The sequence below is a fragment of the Notechis scutatus genome, chromosome 4 (assembly GCF_049901735.1).
Source record: "Notechis scutatus isolate UNSWTSFEM ecotype Mainland chromosome 4, rNotScu1.2, whole genome shotgun sequence".
Classification (NCBI taxonomy): Eukaryota; Metazoa; Chordata; class Lepidosauria; order Squamata; family Elapidae; genus Notechis; species Notechis scutatus.
This window is the reverse complement of record NC_142012.1, coordinates 136,643,273-136,659,175: the sequence shown is the minus strand read 5'-3', so window position 1 is coordinate 136,659,175 and position 15,903 is coordinate 136,643,273. Positions and strand designations below refer to the sequence as shown.

Below are 15,903 nucleotides of genomic sequence, written 5' to 3'. Positions count from 1 at the left end.
TCTGCTGAAGATTATGTTCTTTTGGGAGAAATCTCTTGGTTGTTAGGTTTACAAGACAACGGAGAGTGGGTTTAAAGCAGCCATGTGCATTTTCTTTTCTCTACTAGTGCTACTACCTTTTCCCTATTTTGTCTTTCTTATTCTTCCTTCTGCACAGCATATCTATTAAAAAACCTTGTTACTCTTCAGGCAAGTTGAAATAAATTATTTGCAAAGAGCTTTTGAAATAAAATATATAAGTATGAAAAATTAAGGTGATCTGTCAGTTCTTCAGAATAGGGATGGTCAGGGAATGGGGTCTCTAAAAGAGTATAGGTCAGGTTACTGTAACAGAATCTTAAAAGCCTGTCACAATGATTTTTTACTTCTACATACATCTAACATAACAGCAATAGCACGTAGGCTTATATACTGCTCTATAGTGCTTTACAACATTCACTTGGTGGTTTACAATGTCCGCATATTGGCCCCAACAATCTGGGTTCTCCTTTTACCAATTTTGGAAGGACAGAAGACTGAGTCAATCTTGAACTCCTTCAGGGTTGAACACCTGGCTGTGGGTAGAATTTGTTGCAATGCTGCATTGACCCCTTTCTAAATTCTACTGGTAGAAAATATCACTTTGAAAATATGAAAATAGGATTACAATAGACTTTGACTAAATGAATTATGGCAGAGATGTTTTTTATATTTATTTTTATTGGTTTTAAATAATGACAAAAACAGAAAATATCAAATCAGCAAATTAATTATGCTAACACATTATCAAAGAAAAGAAATAGAAGATTTTTTTAAAAAAATACAAAAATACAATGTAGAAAAAAGTATTATGTATCATTTTAGCATAATTAGCATTTTAGCATAATTACAATTCTTTATATAGTTATCTAACACAATTATAATTTTAGTACATATATGTTTCTAAAACAGTTATGTAACTATACAACCATGTTTAACCTACTATATTTTGTTTAAATTAGTTCTATATTTCATTACATTTGTCCATTCAAAGTCTATATTTATAATTAATCCACTTATAGATGGCAAGTATAATCACGTCTTCAACCCAATGAGTGAAAAGGGCCATACATATATCTTTCCAATGCCATAATATCAGTCTTTTGGCCATAGTAAGGACGCAGAAAATCCATCTGCTCTCCTGTTGTCTGACAATATAGGAATCTCAAATTCTTTATTCCTTTCTTTTTTTAACATCTGCAAATAAAATTGATTTATTGATAACAAACATCTATAAAAACTAATAGTAGGGTTTTGTTTTTTAAAAGATTTAACAAGGTGGTTTTAGTATTTCAAATGCTGAGAATGCTGATGATCCATACAATGTTGATAACAAAACTTGTTACTGTGAATATTGCATTGGGTTCCATCTGATGGATTATATTCACTCTTAACACAAAATATGATTACTTGATGTAAGAATAAATAATATATTTGTATGTTTTCATTGTCTCTTTCTAGATACACTGATCTCATACTGGCAGAAGGCACCATTTACAGAAATAACAGATTTTTTCGGCATTTTAGAGTAAGCTCACTCTGAGGTTTGTTCTTCCAAGGCTGTTGTTGGTATTAATTAAAACAGAAGAATAACTATCCATTTCCATCCCCATATTTTTAAGTCTTTCAAAAGAAATGCATCTCCCATCTAACTTTATTCAGCTTCTCAATCTCTCTAATCTTCCATGATTTAAATTGTGAAATGTTAATGTTTTTCTTTACTTAATTAGTAAAGAATAAAAGAAAGAAATGAGGTCCCGATGGGCGTGAATCATTCTGGAAGTGGTTAATAGACTAAGATAAGACCCCCCCACCTCCCTACCATGCTGCTCCCTTCCTCCCCAACTTTGTCAATTTTAAACTAAATTAATGTTACTATTTATCATTTTAATGTTTTTATTGGAGTAATGATCATTAGCCATCTAGAGTCACATCCAGTAAGATGGATGGCATGTAAGCTTAATAAATAAAGAATAAAAGAAAAGAACTCATTAACACTGCAGTCAGTGTTTAACTTCATTGCAACATGAACTGTTGATATTTAACTGTTTAGGAAATGCAAGGTTTGAGTCACAGAAATGCTTTGTGGTAAAAGTAACCTGCAGAAAAAGAGTAATAGCTTCAGTCAAGGGCATCCCAGATACTATTATGAGTGGACAGTTTTCATGCAATCACTTTTGATATTGTACAAGAACAATTTAACAAAACACGCAATTGGAGTTTGTAAAAGCATTTCTTTTCATTGCTTGGGAAATCTATAAACTATTTATAAAGCAAATATCTGTCTGCTAAATGCAATAGTGAAGTTTGGTTTTTGTGGGAAAAGGGTAGAAAGAACAGTTGCTGCATGAAACTAGCATGATTGTGGTCATTTACCTGAATAATTTTACTAATAGAATTCTCACCAGGATTGTACCAAAATCTAGCGTGTGATGTTTTGTGAAAGAAGTAAATTAATGCTGTGAAAGAAAACCATTTGAGATTATTTAATTTTTTTTATCTTTTAGGGTTTGCCTTCAGAATTTCAGATACTTAGGAAAACGAAATATAGTAAGGTAATGTTTTATTCATCAAACAAGTAGCAAAATATTTGAAGGATATGTGGAATTTAATGTGTAACTGCAAGAAACTTTAGTTTGTGTGTGTATTAATCTAGATGAGTGTATGAATTACAATGAATCCTAGATCATAAAGTTCCAAAATAAATGCTTTTTGTGAATGTTCATTAGATCCCTATAAATGTTTATATAAGAACCAGGCTGCAAGTATAAAACATAATTGACTTTAATCGATGGAAATCCTACTATAGAGTTAGAACACAAGACCTTTTTTGATAAATTTGCCTGATCTTTATAGTAATAAATTATAATACAGTTTTATTCCATTCTCTTTTATCAGGAAAATTGCTGCTGTAGTTAAGTTTTCTCAGACCACCCGAAATAATGGAACATTGAAAGGCTCCAGTTCATCCTGTCAAACCTCTGGGCTTCTTCCACAGTGGTAAGATTTACCAAAATAAATGGAGGGTTAATGCAAACCAGCCATGATGGTCCAACAGAGCAAAGTAGATATACCGTTGTTGTAGTCCATTGAGAATCTAGAAGGATTCAGCAGCAGGTAGATGCTAGTGACAATATTGATAATATTATTAATATTTCCCCTAAAATGTGAAAAAATATATTCACTAGTGTCCAAAATCAAAAGTAAAACTCATGTACTAGACTTTTTTGACATGCTGAAATCAGATGTTAGAAAGTGCTGAGCTTTTTGATTCAGTTGTGTTTGTACTATGATATTTAGTTCTTAGAAAACTAGTTTGTCCAGTGACAGTTAATGTAAAAACAACAGTTGCCAATATAATCTCCTTGTGTCATGGCATATGGATGCATTCAAAGCAGCAGGAGGAAAAATAATGCATTGCTTTGCTCTGCAATTCAAAATAAACACTGTTTTCATTTTATGTCTAGACATGGGGTGGGCAGAAGGAAGTTTTCCATAATGATGCATTATAATTGCTTCATCTAATCATCAGTATCAAATCTCACTGTAACAAAAACGTAGCAGCTGCAGTGTGTCAAATTTCCACCATTACTTCACTGTAAAAAATCACTAGAATAAGCTCTTAAAACATTATTACCAATCCATCTTATAAGACATGAGTGATTCTTATTTTAAAAATCCATGAGGTTAAATATTAATGGCCCAATTGTATTTTTATTAAGATGTTAAGAGATATGTATATATACACCCAAAATATAACACTGCAATTTATTTGTAAATATGACAAGCATTTTCTTAAATGTGACCCTAAAAGTTCCCACCAAAATAGGTCTTTTTTAAAAGCCCATGCTGAAATTTCTAATTGGACTCCATGATGCCAAATACCCTTTTTAATAATTTACCTTTCTAGATATCTTATACCTTCAGATGTACATAACTACAAATTCCAGAATAGCAGATTATAATTATAAAGATTTTTTTTTATTCTCCTAGATACCACAAGTTAGCTCTCTACTGTTCAAAAGAATCCCTTGGTATAACCACAAGACTTTTGATTGGGATACCACTGCCTTGGTAGAGCTTTGTTCCACTAACATGTGGACAATTTCTATCTAGTTAACTTTTTTTTTAGCAAGGCTTAGTATAATTCTGTTCCTATATTGTGTAATAAGCTTTAAACCAATCTACTACTTACTTAGAAATATTCATGTCTGGAAATGATGCAGTGCAGAAGATAGAAAACAAATTGTCTAAAGATTTGGAAAAGTTTGGGGGTATGCCTGAAGCACTGTCTTGTCATTTTGCAGGGGACATTCAGCTTCCAGCAATGAGGTTCACAAGCATCATAGATCTCAAACTTTACCAATAATACGTGGGAAAAATGCCCTTTCCAATCATAAACTCTTACAGATGATAGATAGTACCATTCCAAGTAAGTATAAAGGGAGATTTTGTAGTTGAACATTTAATGGGACTATTGTGGTACTTAATGAAATAGCATTCTTCATTCAATGTTATGTAAATAATGTGAGATAATGCTATTATGTTTTGTTGTTTCATTATTCAGTTTATGTATACACAGTGAAAACGTTTATTAAGTCTCAATATCTATAGAAAAGTTTTTCATATTTTCCTAGATTATATTCTTGTGAATGTTATGCTTTTGCATATGTATAAATATTCTTTTTATGATCTCATCCATGTTCTTATCATTTATGCTTGTTCAGTTGTTATGGAACATTAAGAGTAAAGGCCAGCTGTTGTATATGATTAAGACAATTTCACTCTATCATTTTTAGCCTAAAAATTAGACATACAAGTAATAACTAATATAGTTCTCATATGTGTACTCATTACCATAAATTCTTTCTATACATGTAATTTATAAAAATGATAAAAATTAGGTTGATTAATTAGCATCCCATTATTTATGGATAATCATGTGCATTAATTCATAATCATGTGTGTTAAAAAGGGAGATGGAGGTGAAATATATGTCCAAAACCAAAAAGTTGTCCAAAAAGTAAATAGGAAGGATTCAAACTGCTATATGAAAATAAGATTTTTAATGTGAAAAATGATCAGTGAATTTCATTCACAAATATATTATGATTTATTTAAGCATATTTTATAAAACAATTTCTTAAAAATAAGTCCTTAGAGAAAATATTGAAACCAAATATTGAAATCCAGTAGCAATTTCAAGGTAAAGCTTGCTAAGAAAGCGTACTTTTCTGTAAAAGCATATTTAAGAGAGGTGATATGTCATCAGTGACTATTGTCATTTGTAGATGACTTAACATTTTTTCTGTAACATTTATTTAACTGTAGGCACTTCTAATGAAATAGATCTTGTGAGTTACGTAGATACGGAAGCCAACATTGCAACAGAAGTTTGCCTTTCTATACTCGATCTGTTATGTCTTTTCATTCAGCATCATCAGGTAACATTTTTCGATGACAAACTTTTTACATGAAAGTCACAATGTCCACAATTTATGCTAAGCTGTTATTTTTTTGAAGCACAGAATCAACAAGGAAATGTTTCATATATGCAGACAGCCTGTGAATGAAGCTTTCAAAATGATGCAAAGATGGTCTGATGCAAAAACAAAGACATTCTAAGAACCTTTGAGAAACTAAACTAATGTTAAAAATGTTAAAAATGCCTGCTCATATCTGGACAAAAATGAAAGGAACAAGAATAGTGAGGGTGGAAAATAAAAGATCCCAACAATTTAAATTTAAAAATCTGTAATGTATTTGTTACTTTTCAGAGACAACTGCAACAGTCAGATTGCCAGAATACAATGATGAAGAAAGTCTTTGATACTTACCTGTTATTTTTACAAATCAATAATTCTGCAGCAGCTCTCAAGCATGTATTTGCTGCTTTGAGATTGTTTGTGAGTAAGGTAAGACCATATATGGCATCTCATTTGTAGGAATCCCTTCTTCTCTTTCATCCTTCTCAGTTGGCTATTGAGAAATAACAGACCTTTTCTGAACAGATAACTTGCAGCAAAGGCCAGAGCCATGACTTCTATATCTAAGTTTTTGAGAAGAAACTGCAGTTTGGCCTGTTTAAGAGGAGATAGTGTAACATTCTACAGATAATTAAAAGGTTATCATCAGCAAAACTGGATAGATTTGATCTGTGTTCAAACTAAGGGCAATACAAGGACCAAGGGGTTGAAATTAAAAACGAGGAAATTCCAGTTGAAAAACAGGAGGAGTATAAGGAAATAAGAGGTGTTAATCAGTGGTACAATCTGTATAAAACTCCTAAAAAGAGACTTTCAAACATTCCTGACCACTTATCAGAGATGGTTTAATGGATTCCTGTACCTACCTACTTAGCTGAAATATATGATCTAAGGTCCCTTACAAGTTATATATTCTGGTTTTAAAGTTGTATACCTTTGGCAAAAATAAATTCACTTGCTATGTAACCTGTTTGTAAAAGTGTAAGAATGTTAGTAATTTCTACTGTGGGGAATTGTGCGTGAGATATATGTATTGATGTTTTTGTTTTTATAGTTTCCATCAGCATTCTTCCAAGGGCAAGCTGACTTGTGTGGATCTTTCTGTTATGAGATACTTAAGTGTTGTAATCACAGATCACAATCAACACAGATGGAAGCCTCTGCTCTGCTTTATTTTTTCATGAGAAAGAACTTTGAATTTAATAAGCAAAAGTCAATAGTAAGGTCTCATTTGCAGGTAAGCAAATATTACTGTGGTAACGCCTTGGAGCAATTACTACCTGAAATTTGTCATTATTTTATAGTGTTACTGCATTTATTCATTTGAGAGAGGGAACGAAATATACTTACAGATCACAGAATGCTCTCGTCTGTTTTATTTCATTCTTATTTTAAATTTTATTTTAGACTGTTAGATGCTCAGAATGATAATGCTAACAATAATGACCATAAAAACTACAGTAATAATAATGCCTTTAAAAAAAATTTGTTATCTCAACTTTGATATTCTAGAGAAATATCTTATGTTTCCAGGTCTTCAGCCACAAGATTCAGAATTAGTTTAGAAATGGCAATTCGTAACACAAAATATTCTCCTTCCTGCTGAAAAGACTATTTAACAGAATGTATATATTCATTCATAACCATTCATAACTAGTAATGGGCAAAAACTGTATCTGATTCATTTGAGGTAGGGAATAGTTTACCAAAATTTAAATTTCTTCATACTTAATTTAGAAATATGTTTATTTTGTTACTATTTATTTTATTCTTATACTATACATATTTTTAAGAGAAAGATAATAAAGATAAGAATTTGAGAAAAAGGGAAAACTCAAGTTACTAGTTTTCTCCTTGACCACAAGTAGAGATTGAGACAACAATCACTGTCTAATAAATTTTGCTGGTGGTTCTTCTGAGAAGTAAGTTGTTCTCTTTTCTTGTCATCACTTCAGCTCATCAAGGCTGTAAGCCAACTGATTGCAGATGGAGGGATTGGAGGTTCTCGATTTCAGCATTCTTTGGCAATTACAAATAACTTTGCTAATGGAGACAAACAGATGAAAGTAATTTATTTATTTATTTAAGCTGCTTATTTATTTATACTTATAGTATTTTTTTTTTTGCATTCTTATGACAATGGATATTTCCCCAGTAGGGACTTATAGCGTCTTTAAGAATTGATCTGCCATCTTTGAATTATATGGAGCTCATCCTCATTATTTCTGTATCAACAAAATGAAGGCTGGATAGCCATAGGGAAAAAAATAAGTTACTAAATGTCTAAATGTGGTTGTATCCAAAGTATATTTTCCTTTGTTGCTATCTGAGATAATAATATGATAATTGCTAGAAAATGAATTGCATATAGCATAGCAATAGCACTTAGACTTATATACTGCTTCACAGTGCTTTACAACCCTCTCTAAGCGGTTTACAGAGTCAGCCTATTGCCCCCAACATCTGGGTCCTCATTTTACTGACCTTGGAAGATGGAAGGCTGAGTCAACCTTGAGCCAGTGAAACCTGAACTGCCAAACTGCTGGCAGCCGGTGATCAGCAGTACTGCATTCTAACCACTATGCCACAGGGGCTCTTAATATTAATTCATCTATCAATAAAAACCATAGTAATAAGAATTCTCTCAAGACCTTTGTTATCCCAAGTTTTATATTATAAAGAAATATCTATTGCAACTATGTTCAAACATGACAAGCCAATACTGAAGAAAAAGATAATGTGCAGTGAAAGAAAAGAAAAGTTATTTGATCATAGACAGCTAGGAAGAGGAAATAGCAAACAGTGTATTATAACATTGTTATGATGTACGCAACAGTTGTATTTATCAGGTTATCTGACTTATTCCAAATAGATGTCATTTAACATGATAATAGAGATTTTATGAACTTAAATTCCCTTATTTCTCTTTCCCAAAGAACAGTAACTTCCCAGCAGAAGTGAAAGATTTGACCAAACGCATAAGAACAGTTTTAATGGCTACAGCTCAAATGAAAGAACATGAGAAGGATCCGGAGATGCTTGTGGACTTACAGTACAGCTTGGCAAATTCATATGCAAGTAACCCTGAATTACGTAGGACCTGGTTGGAGAGCATGGCCAAAATTCATGCAAGAAATGGAGACTTATCTGAGGTAGCTCATCTGAAACTGATAAATTATTTTGTATTTGAAAGGGCTTGAAATAAGCCCTAAAGAACAAGAATTCAATGTCAACTTTCTGTTTCAACCAAGCATGATTATTTGTGGAACTCATTTAAGAAACTTGTGTCCTAAAGCAGGATATTTTCTACAAAATATCTACCCAAATACATACTGGTGGGTTTGCATTCAAAACAGAGAACCATTTAATCAATAATGGACTTCGGGAAATTATTAAATTCAGGCACTATGTTAATTTTCAGTGTAGTTATCTTGGAACTACAACATTATACAAATCTTAAGCTCTTCCATAATTTCTCTTTACACAGGAGCATGATCTTGTCATAATCTATTAGTAGCTTTAATGCTAATATGGACAGCTGGAAAATATGACCTAATTCTGTACATGTTCTCTGTTTTTCATCAGGAATTGAAATCAAAATAGCAAGGGTAGCCTATATAACTTGCGACCTAGTAAGTTGAATGCAGTTGTCATAACAGCCACGCTGACCTTCTGATGCCTAACTTTTCTTTTATTATTGGTACTTTATTCTAGGAACTTTTATGAGAATCTATTAGGACATATGTAATGTACTGAATCAAGAAAAGTAGATCACAATCTACTTTTGATTAATTTTTGTTATTTTTTTGTAATTGAAATATTTTGTTTGCTATATAGCTGAACATTTTTTCTTTTTCAAAAGAGTAAAAATTAAATTTATTTCCTGTGGATTTCAAGCACATTCCACTGATGTGTCTCTCTCTCCTTCCAGCAGTCCTATAATATGAGTGCTTGTTTTGTACCAGTTGTCCAAAATAGAAATCTTTATTACAGCCTTTAAGCCAGAAACTTTATATAGAAACTACATGTAAAATATATAGGTATGACTAAATAGCAAGTATAAAATAACAATAATGTTAATATAAGAGAAATCATAATGGTAATCACTATGATTTTTCACTAATCTTCAGTTGTATGTGGGACAAGTAGAATGAATAGAAAAATAGAATTGGGAAGAGATATCACTGATCTGGTTGAGTAGAAGTGATAAATAAGCACCGTAAGGGCGTTGATCTCAAATGGGATACATGAGTGTCACTTCACATTTCCCATAATGACAGCAGCAAACGAACATGTAACTGAGGAACTCCATGGAGACAGATCCGCATGACCTTATGCTCTGCAGTCAATGGGTGTTTTTATAATGCCCCCTACATGTACAGAGATAGCACATGTAACCTAGCCATGGTGAAGGAATAGTGAAATCCTATAGAGAGATAGGATGGTGGCATGTGATCCATATACTGTAGTGTTGAATTCCAGGCTTAGTCTGATTTGGAAACCAATGTGCCAGATACACTGCTTAAGATAATTTCTAGCATTTTCAAACCTTCCTGGACAGGGGAGATACTTTAATTACCAGTTTTCACACTAATACATCGATCCAGATGAGCTTTTGTTGTTATTGTTTTGCAAAGACACACTGGTATTGGTGAAGATTAAGAAGATCTACATCCTGTAACATTTTTAACAAAAATATTGTTTTTTAAAATAATAACAGAAAAAAATCTAAAGGAATAAAGCACAGATATACCCTTTATAAAAATGTATAAGTGGTTTAAAAATAAGTTTAAAATACAATAAAAATGGTATACTATATGTTGAACAATAATAGCAATACACTTAGACTTATATACTGCTTTACAGTGTTTACAGCCCTCTCTAACCAGTTTACAGAGACCACACTGCTTAAGATAATTTCTGGCATTTTCAAACCTTCCTGGACAGGGGAGATACTTTAATTACCAGTTTTCACACTAATACATCGATCCAGATGAGCTTTTGTTGTTATTGTTTTGCAAAGACACACTGGTATTGGTGAAGATTAAGAAGGTCTACATCCTGTAACATTTTTAACAAAAATATTGTTTTTTAAAATAATAACAGAAAAAAATCTAAAGGAATAAAGCACAGATATACCCTTTATAAAAATGTATAAGTGGTTTAAAAATAAGTTTAAAATACAATAAAAATGGTATACTATATGTTGAACAATAATAGCAATACACTTAGACTTATATACTGCTTTACAGTGCTTTACAGCCCTCTCTAACCAGTTTACAGAGACCACCTATTGCATCCAACAATCTACTGTACTGTATCTTATTACAGCAAACAGTTATAATTCTCTACATATAATTATCTAATATAAAGATTATTTGAGAATATATGTGTGCATATGTGTGGTTTATATAATATATAACCATCAGGCTTTTTAAAAACCTACTGTATTTTGTATAAATGAATCTCATATTTCTTTATATTTATCCATGCAAAATCTACTTCAGTAGGCAGTCAGTTCATGGGTGGCAAGTTAATCAGAGCTTTAATCCACTGAATAAATGGGGCCATACATTTTATTACCACTGTTGCAATATCAGTTTTTTTGGCTATAATAATGGAATCCATTTACATTGTCCAGTTCTTAAATTCTATATAATACATGTGTAATTCAAGAGAATATTGTGAAAATTTTAGCTTTTGTTTCAATTCTTTAACATTAAAACTTATCAATGCATTTTTTGCAGGCTGCTATGTGTTACGTCCATATAGCTGCCCTTATTGCTGAATATCTGAAGAGAAAGGGTAAGATAAAGTACAATTAAAAGGTTTGATTGACTGGAAAACAGCAGGGTGTGAACAGAAGTGATTAAGAACCTACTTTATGCTAGTTAGAAAGTTTTGTATTTATTCTTTAAATTGCTTTAAACAGATATTTCCCATTAAGTTAGCAGAAGTAAAAAATATTTCATGTTGCAGAAATATTGTATTTTGCTTAAAACTTAAATTTCATATATTTGTGTATTATTTTTCTTTTCTTTGAGATGAGAGATTTATTATTGTTCCATACCTTGGTTTAAATAAATAAACTTGCATGTATTAACTCATACAAATAACCAAATGCTAATAACATCTCACAATACTATAGGTTACTGGAAAATGGAAAAGATTTGTACCTCTCGTCTGTTCCTGGAAGATGCTGAACTCTCTGATAATAATATCTTACTAACAACTCACCCTGGAGGAAGTGAGTGTTCTAACCATGACCATTTATGGGTTGGACAATGTTTGAAGAACCCTATTTGTTATTTGAACTCCATATATTTAATGAAAGGAGACTTTTCAATAACCCAATCCTAAATCTGTGATGCCAGTCAGCTTGGAAAATGGAATTTTCATTTCATCCTGGTATCAATTCCCACAATCATAAACATATACAACAATGTCCATTGACACTGGGCATTGTAAGCAGTACCATTGAGATTCCGGAAACCTTGCTTGAGAAACCTTGCTATCATTATTCTTTGTAAAATAAGTTTGGGAAAGGCTAATGAGCTGAAGGTTTTGTAACTTAAATTATATTGGGACCAAGTTTTAATAAATTATGGCTTCATATGAATCAAGATTAATATCAATACATACTTCTAAATTTATAACCAGACTTAACTTAATGTATTCCATGTTATATGTTCTCTGACAGATATTAATTTAAAAAACTTTATAAGAACTTTGAGAACACTACATATTTCAGAATCATAAATACTTTAACACATAATCCTTATCCTTTTGGGTCTCATTGGGAGGTTCTCAAATTATGCCTTTGGACAATAATTACCAAATTATAACTACTTAGCTATAAACTACAGTCTTTACAAGAAAGTTAATAATATTGATAGTGTTTGTAATAAGCTATCATATGTAATATCTTCATTTTTTACTACAATTACTTAAATGATTGCTACTGAAGCATTGATAGGACTTTTTCTCTTGTTTGAAAAGGCTTGTTTTCAATGGGATGGCCAGCTTTTCTCAATATTACACCAAATATTAAAGAAGAAGGAGCAATGAAAGAAGACTCTGGAATGCAAGATACACCATACAATGAGGTTTGCAATGTTATTCTTCTTAATTGACCTTAAGTATGTTTTCTTCACAGTTTTCAGATATCCGGAGGAGCATAATTAGAGTCTTAATTACCTTTATTTCTTTTTTAAGGAATTGAAATTGCAAAAAAAAAATCTTATTTTGCATCACAGACCTAATGTTCCTTCTTCACCTGCAGGACATCCTTGTGAAACAGCTGGAATTATGTGTTGACTATCTCTGGAAATGTGAAAGATACGAACTCATTGCTGAAGTTAACAAGCCAGTTATTGCTGTATTTGAAAAACAAAGAGATTTCAAAGTAAGCTGAACTAAAAATTAGGAGGAAATCACACTGAGAAAAATAATATAGGATGTCAGTGCTTTAGTGACTTTGGCAACTATATTCACCTTTCTATATTAACTGTTTTTTTATACTGTATATACATAATACATGTGCTATATGTATATGCAAAATTAGATTATATACAAAATCTACAATTAACTGACAATTAACACAACTGACTAAAGTCTGATTGTGTTGTTCATGTGTACCTTTTTAATATGAGCGGCTTTTAATATAAGACTGCATTATAAAAAGATGGATTTCCATCACACACAGGACAAGTAGGAAAATGTGATCTCATTTCCATACATTGTAGATGAAAAATGCAAATTTGATTTGACCTCTCTAATTATTTATTCAGCTATTTCTTTACTTTATACCCACATTTATTATTTTCACAAACAATTCAAGGCAGATAATATAACCAAAACACATCTTCCTTCTTCTATTTTCGCCATAAGAACAACTCTGTGAGATGAACTGAGAGAGAATGACCGGCCCAAGGCCACACAGCCAGCTTTCCTGGTTAATGCGGGACTTGAATTCATGATCTCCTGCTTTCTAGCCTAGTGTTTTAACCACTATATCAAATTGCTCTTTATATATGATTATATATAATTCATGCTTATAATTATAAATGTGTTTGAATATCTGACTCCTAAATAATTCCTGATGTAGGACACTTAGCACTACCAATAAAAGCATTCCATATTTATTCTGCCTCCCCTTTTTAATCAGTATTAAAGTATTTTGTAATATGAGAAAAGATAGAAAAATCATTGAGAAAAAAAATGGGAATAATACAAGTGGAAGTTGATACTACATGCATGTTACATTGGGAAAGTTACCTTTAATCAGTTGATTTGAAAGCTACTAGCAATATTGAAAACATGGTTACATGACTTGGTTTAAATACCAGGGTTTTTACTTTAAAATGTACTTCATTCTATTACTCCAGAGGCTGTCTGAATTGTACTATGACATCCATAGATCTTATCTGAAAGTCGCAGAAGTTGTGAATTCTGAAAAGCGCTTATTTGGACGATACTACCGTGTGGCATTTTATGGTCAAGTAAGTGACTACTGTGGGTGAACTTTAAGTTAAACTACACATTTCCCAACAAATTTTCTTTTTAGAGAGAATGCAGTAAAAAATACATTCCACAAGTGAATAACATAGGGATTAGTTGCCTGGTATGCTTTCAGTATTAAACATTTATCTATAGTAAAGTTCATGGAGCAAAATGTAGATTTAGAGTCATATAAAAATAGAAGCAAAATATTATCAGTGGCAATGGGCTGTAATAATAGTTTTAGAGGTTTCCTCACATTTAGGTTTTAACTTCTTCTTGCTGATTTGGCAATGTGCCATTGAAGTGAATAGACCTATGTGTAAATAAATATACACTACATTAAGACCTAAGATTATATTATGACAAAGAATTAACTCCCTCCAGTTTTAGGTAACAGTGTATATTTATGATTAGTATCTTTTGATCTTCTGCAAGAGATTTGATAGTAAGACACAGAAAAGGTTACCCCAACTAAAATCCCATAATACAAATTTAAAAAATATATATAACCAATGTTATTATATACTATAGCCTAGAAAGGTAACAGACAAGTTCATATTTCTTTAAAGCAGAGTTCAGGAGGAGCCTCTTTGTTATAACAGCTTGTCATAGTTTCATACTGTTGATTATTAAACAGATAAAAGGAAAATGAAGACAAGGCAGTGTGAATATAAATTATATGATGGTACCCAAAATCATCCCTGAAAAAAGCTGCAAAATAATTAAAGACTTTTTTCTCCTAATTGATTTGAAATCCTTAATTTTATTACATATTAGTTTGTGTAGACATACTAGCTTTGCGTTCTAGTTGGCTTCTGAATCTTGTAGCTTCATTGTAGAATGCTTACACATACTCCATATTTCTGCCTATTTATTTTGGTTATAGTACGTGTATATGCTTGCTTCCACAAGACACACGTTTGGTTATAGTACGTGTATATGCTTGCTTCCACAAGACACACGTTCTTTGAGGACGAACTTTCCAGGGAAACATTATCTCTTTAAAAAAATGTATAAAATCAGTTCTGAATAATGTTGTCTGCCAATTAGGTTTTAATGCAGAAATTTGCTCTTTTCCTCTTTTGAACTTATTCAAGGCTGTGGTAAGTTGTCTATTCTTTTGCATGCTGTTTTGTTTAATTCTTCTTACATCATCCTACTTGTAAGACCTTGGTTAACCTTGATTTCTAGCACTTTTTAATATTCACTGTAAGCGATGAAATAACATTGCTTTCACTCATTTATATACTGTGCTGCATCTAGCAAAATAATGCTTTTGTTCTGCTTCCTTGGATTATAAATATGTATCTGTTCCTGTGGCGTTCGTGTACTTGAAGCTTAAATCTGTTCCCATTCTAATGGAAGCAGGTTCAGCTATGTGTTTATCTGAAATGCCCACTGCAAACAGCCTTGCTCCATATGTCCTGGCAGAACAAGCAAGGTTTCCCAAACTGCAAGGTGTACCTCTCTTGGCAAAGCATAGGAGTGAGAAGAACCTTTTAGCTGTACACTGTTACAATACATTCGCCTTTCCCAAAATTTCATTCTATTATTTTAATTTCTCATTTGTCTCCATTTTGGTGTTTGGGTTTTTTAGGGGAGGTCTGTACATTAAAACAGGCAGGTGTAATGGCAAAAAGTGCAGGAGCAGGTGTACACAGGCAGGTGTAATGGCAAAAAGTGTAGGAGCTCCTGCAGTACATTATATTTCCTTTCAGTCACAATAAAAGTATATTACCTTTTCCCACATGCCTGATAGTTTTGCCCTTGGTTTACTACATTGAGGCATACATATCAGGTTAACCCAAAAATGCAAACCTTTGTAATATACCTTTCATCACCATGAAAGCCTTTCAGTTGATTGAGCCACATAGGCTGGCAAGTATCAAGTTGTGGA

The 15,903-nt window shown here is 32.1% G+C and overlaps 1 protein-coding gene across 9 annotated transcripts in view; it reads left to right on the top strand.

The window, feature by feature from the left end:
- DOCK10 (dedicator of cytokinesis 10) overlaps positions 1 to 15,903 on the top strand; it is a 173,842-nt gene that overhangs the window by 142,286 nt on the left and 15,653 nt on the right. For 8 of the 9 annotated variants that reach the window (XM_087965035.1, XM_087965038.1, XM_087965039.1 and 5 more), the window contains exons 37-50: positions 1,480 to 1,546; positions 2,526 to 2,573; positions 2,917 to 3,018; positions 4,326 to 4,450; positions 5,350 to 5,462; positions 5,796 to 5,933; positions 6,559 to 6,741; positions 7,460 to 7,570; positions 8,441 to 8,656; positions 11,252 to 11,309; positions 11,653 to 11,751; positions 12,504 to 12,610; positions 12,787 to 12,909; positions 13,892 to 14,005. In XM_087965035.1, the coding sequence (XP_087821161.1) occupies positions 1,480 to 1,546; positions 2,526 to 2,573; positions 2,917 to 3,018; positions 4,326 to 4,450; positions 5,350 to 5,462; positions 5,796 to 5,933; positions 6,559 to 6,741; positions 7,460 to 7,570; positions 8,441 to 8,656; positions 11,252 to 11,309; positions 11,653 to 11,751; positions 12,504 to 12,610; positions 12,787 to 12,909; positions 13,892 to 14,005 (1,604 nt within the window). The remainder of the gene's footprint in view (positions 1 to 1,479; positions 1,547 to 2,525; positions 2,574 to 2,916; positions 3,019 to 4,325; positions 4,451 to 5,349; positions 5,463 to 5,795; positions 5,934 to 6,558; positions 6,742 to 7,459; positions 7,571 to 8,440; positions 8,657 to 11,251; positions 11,310 to 11,652; positions 11,752 to 12,503; positions 12,611 to 12,786; positions 12,910 to 13,891; positions 14,006 to 15,903) is intronic. The other variant, XM_087965040.1, reaches the window with a different exon arrangement.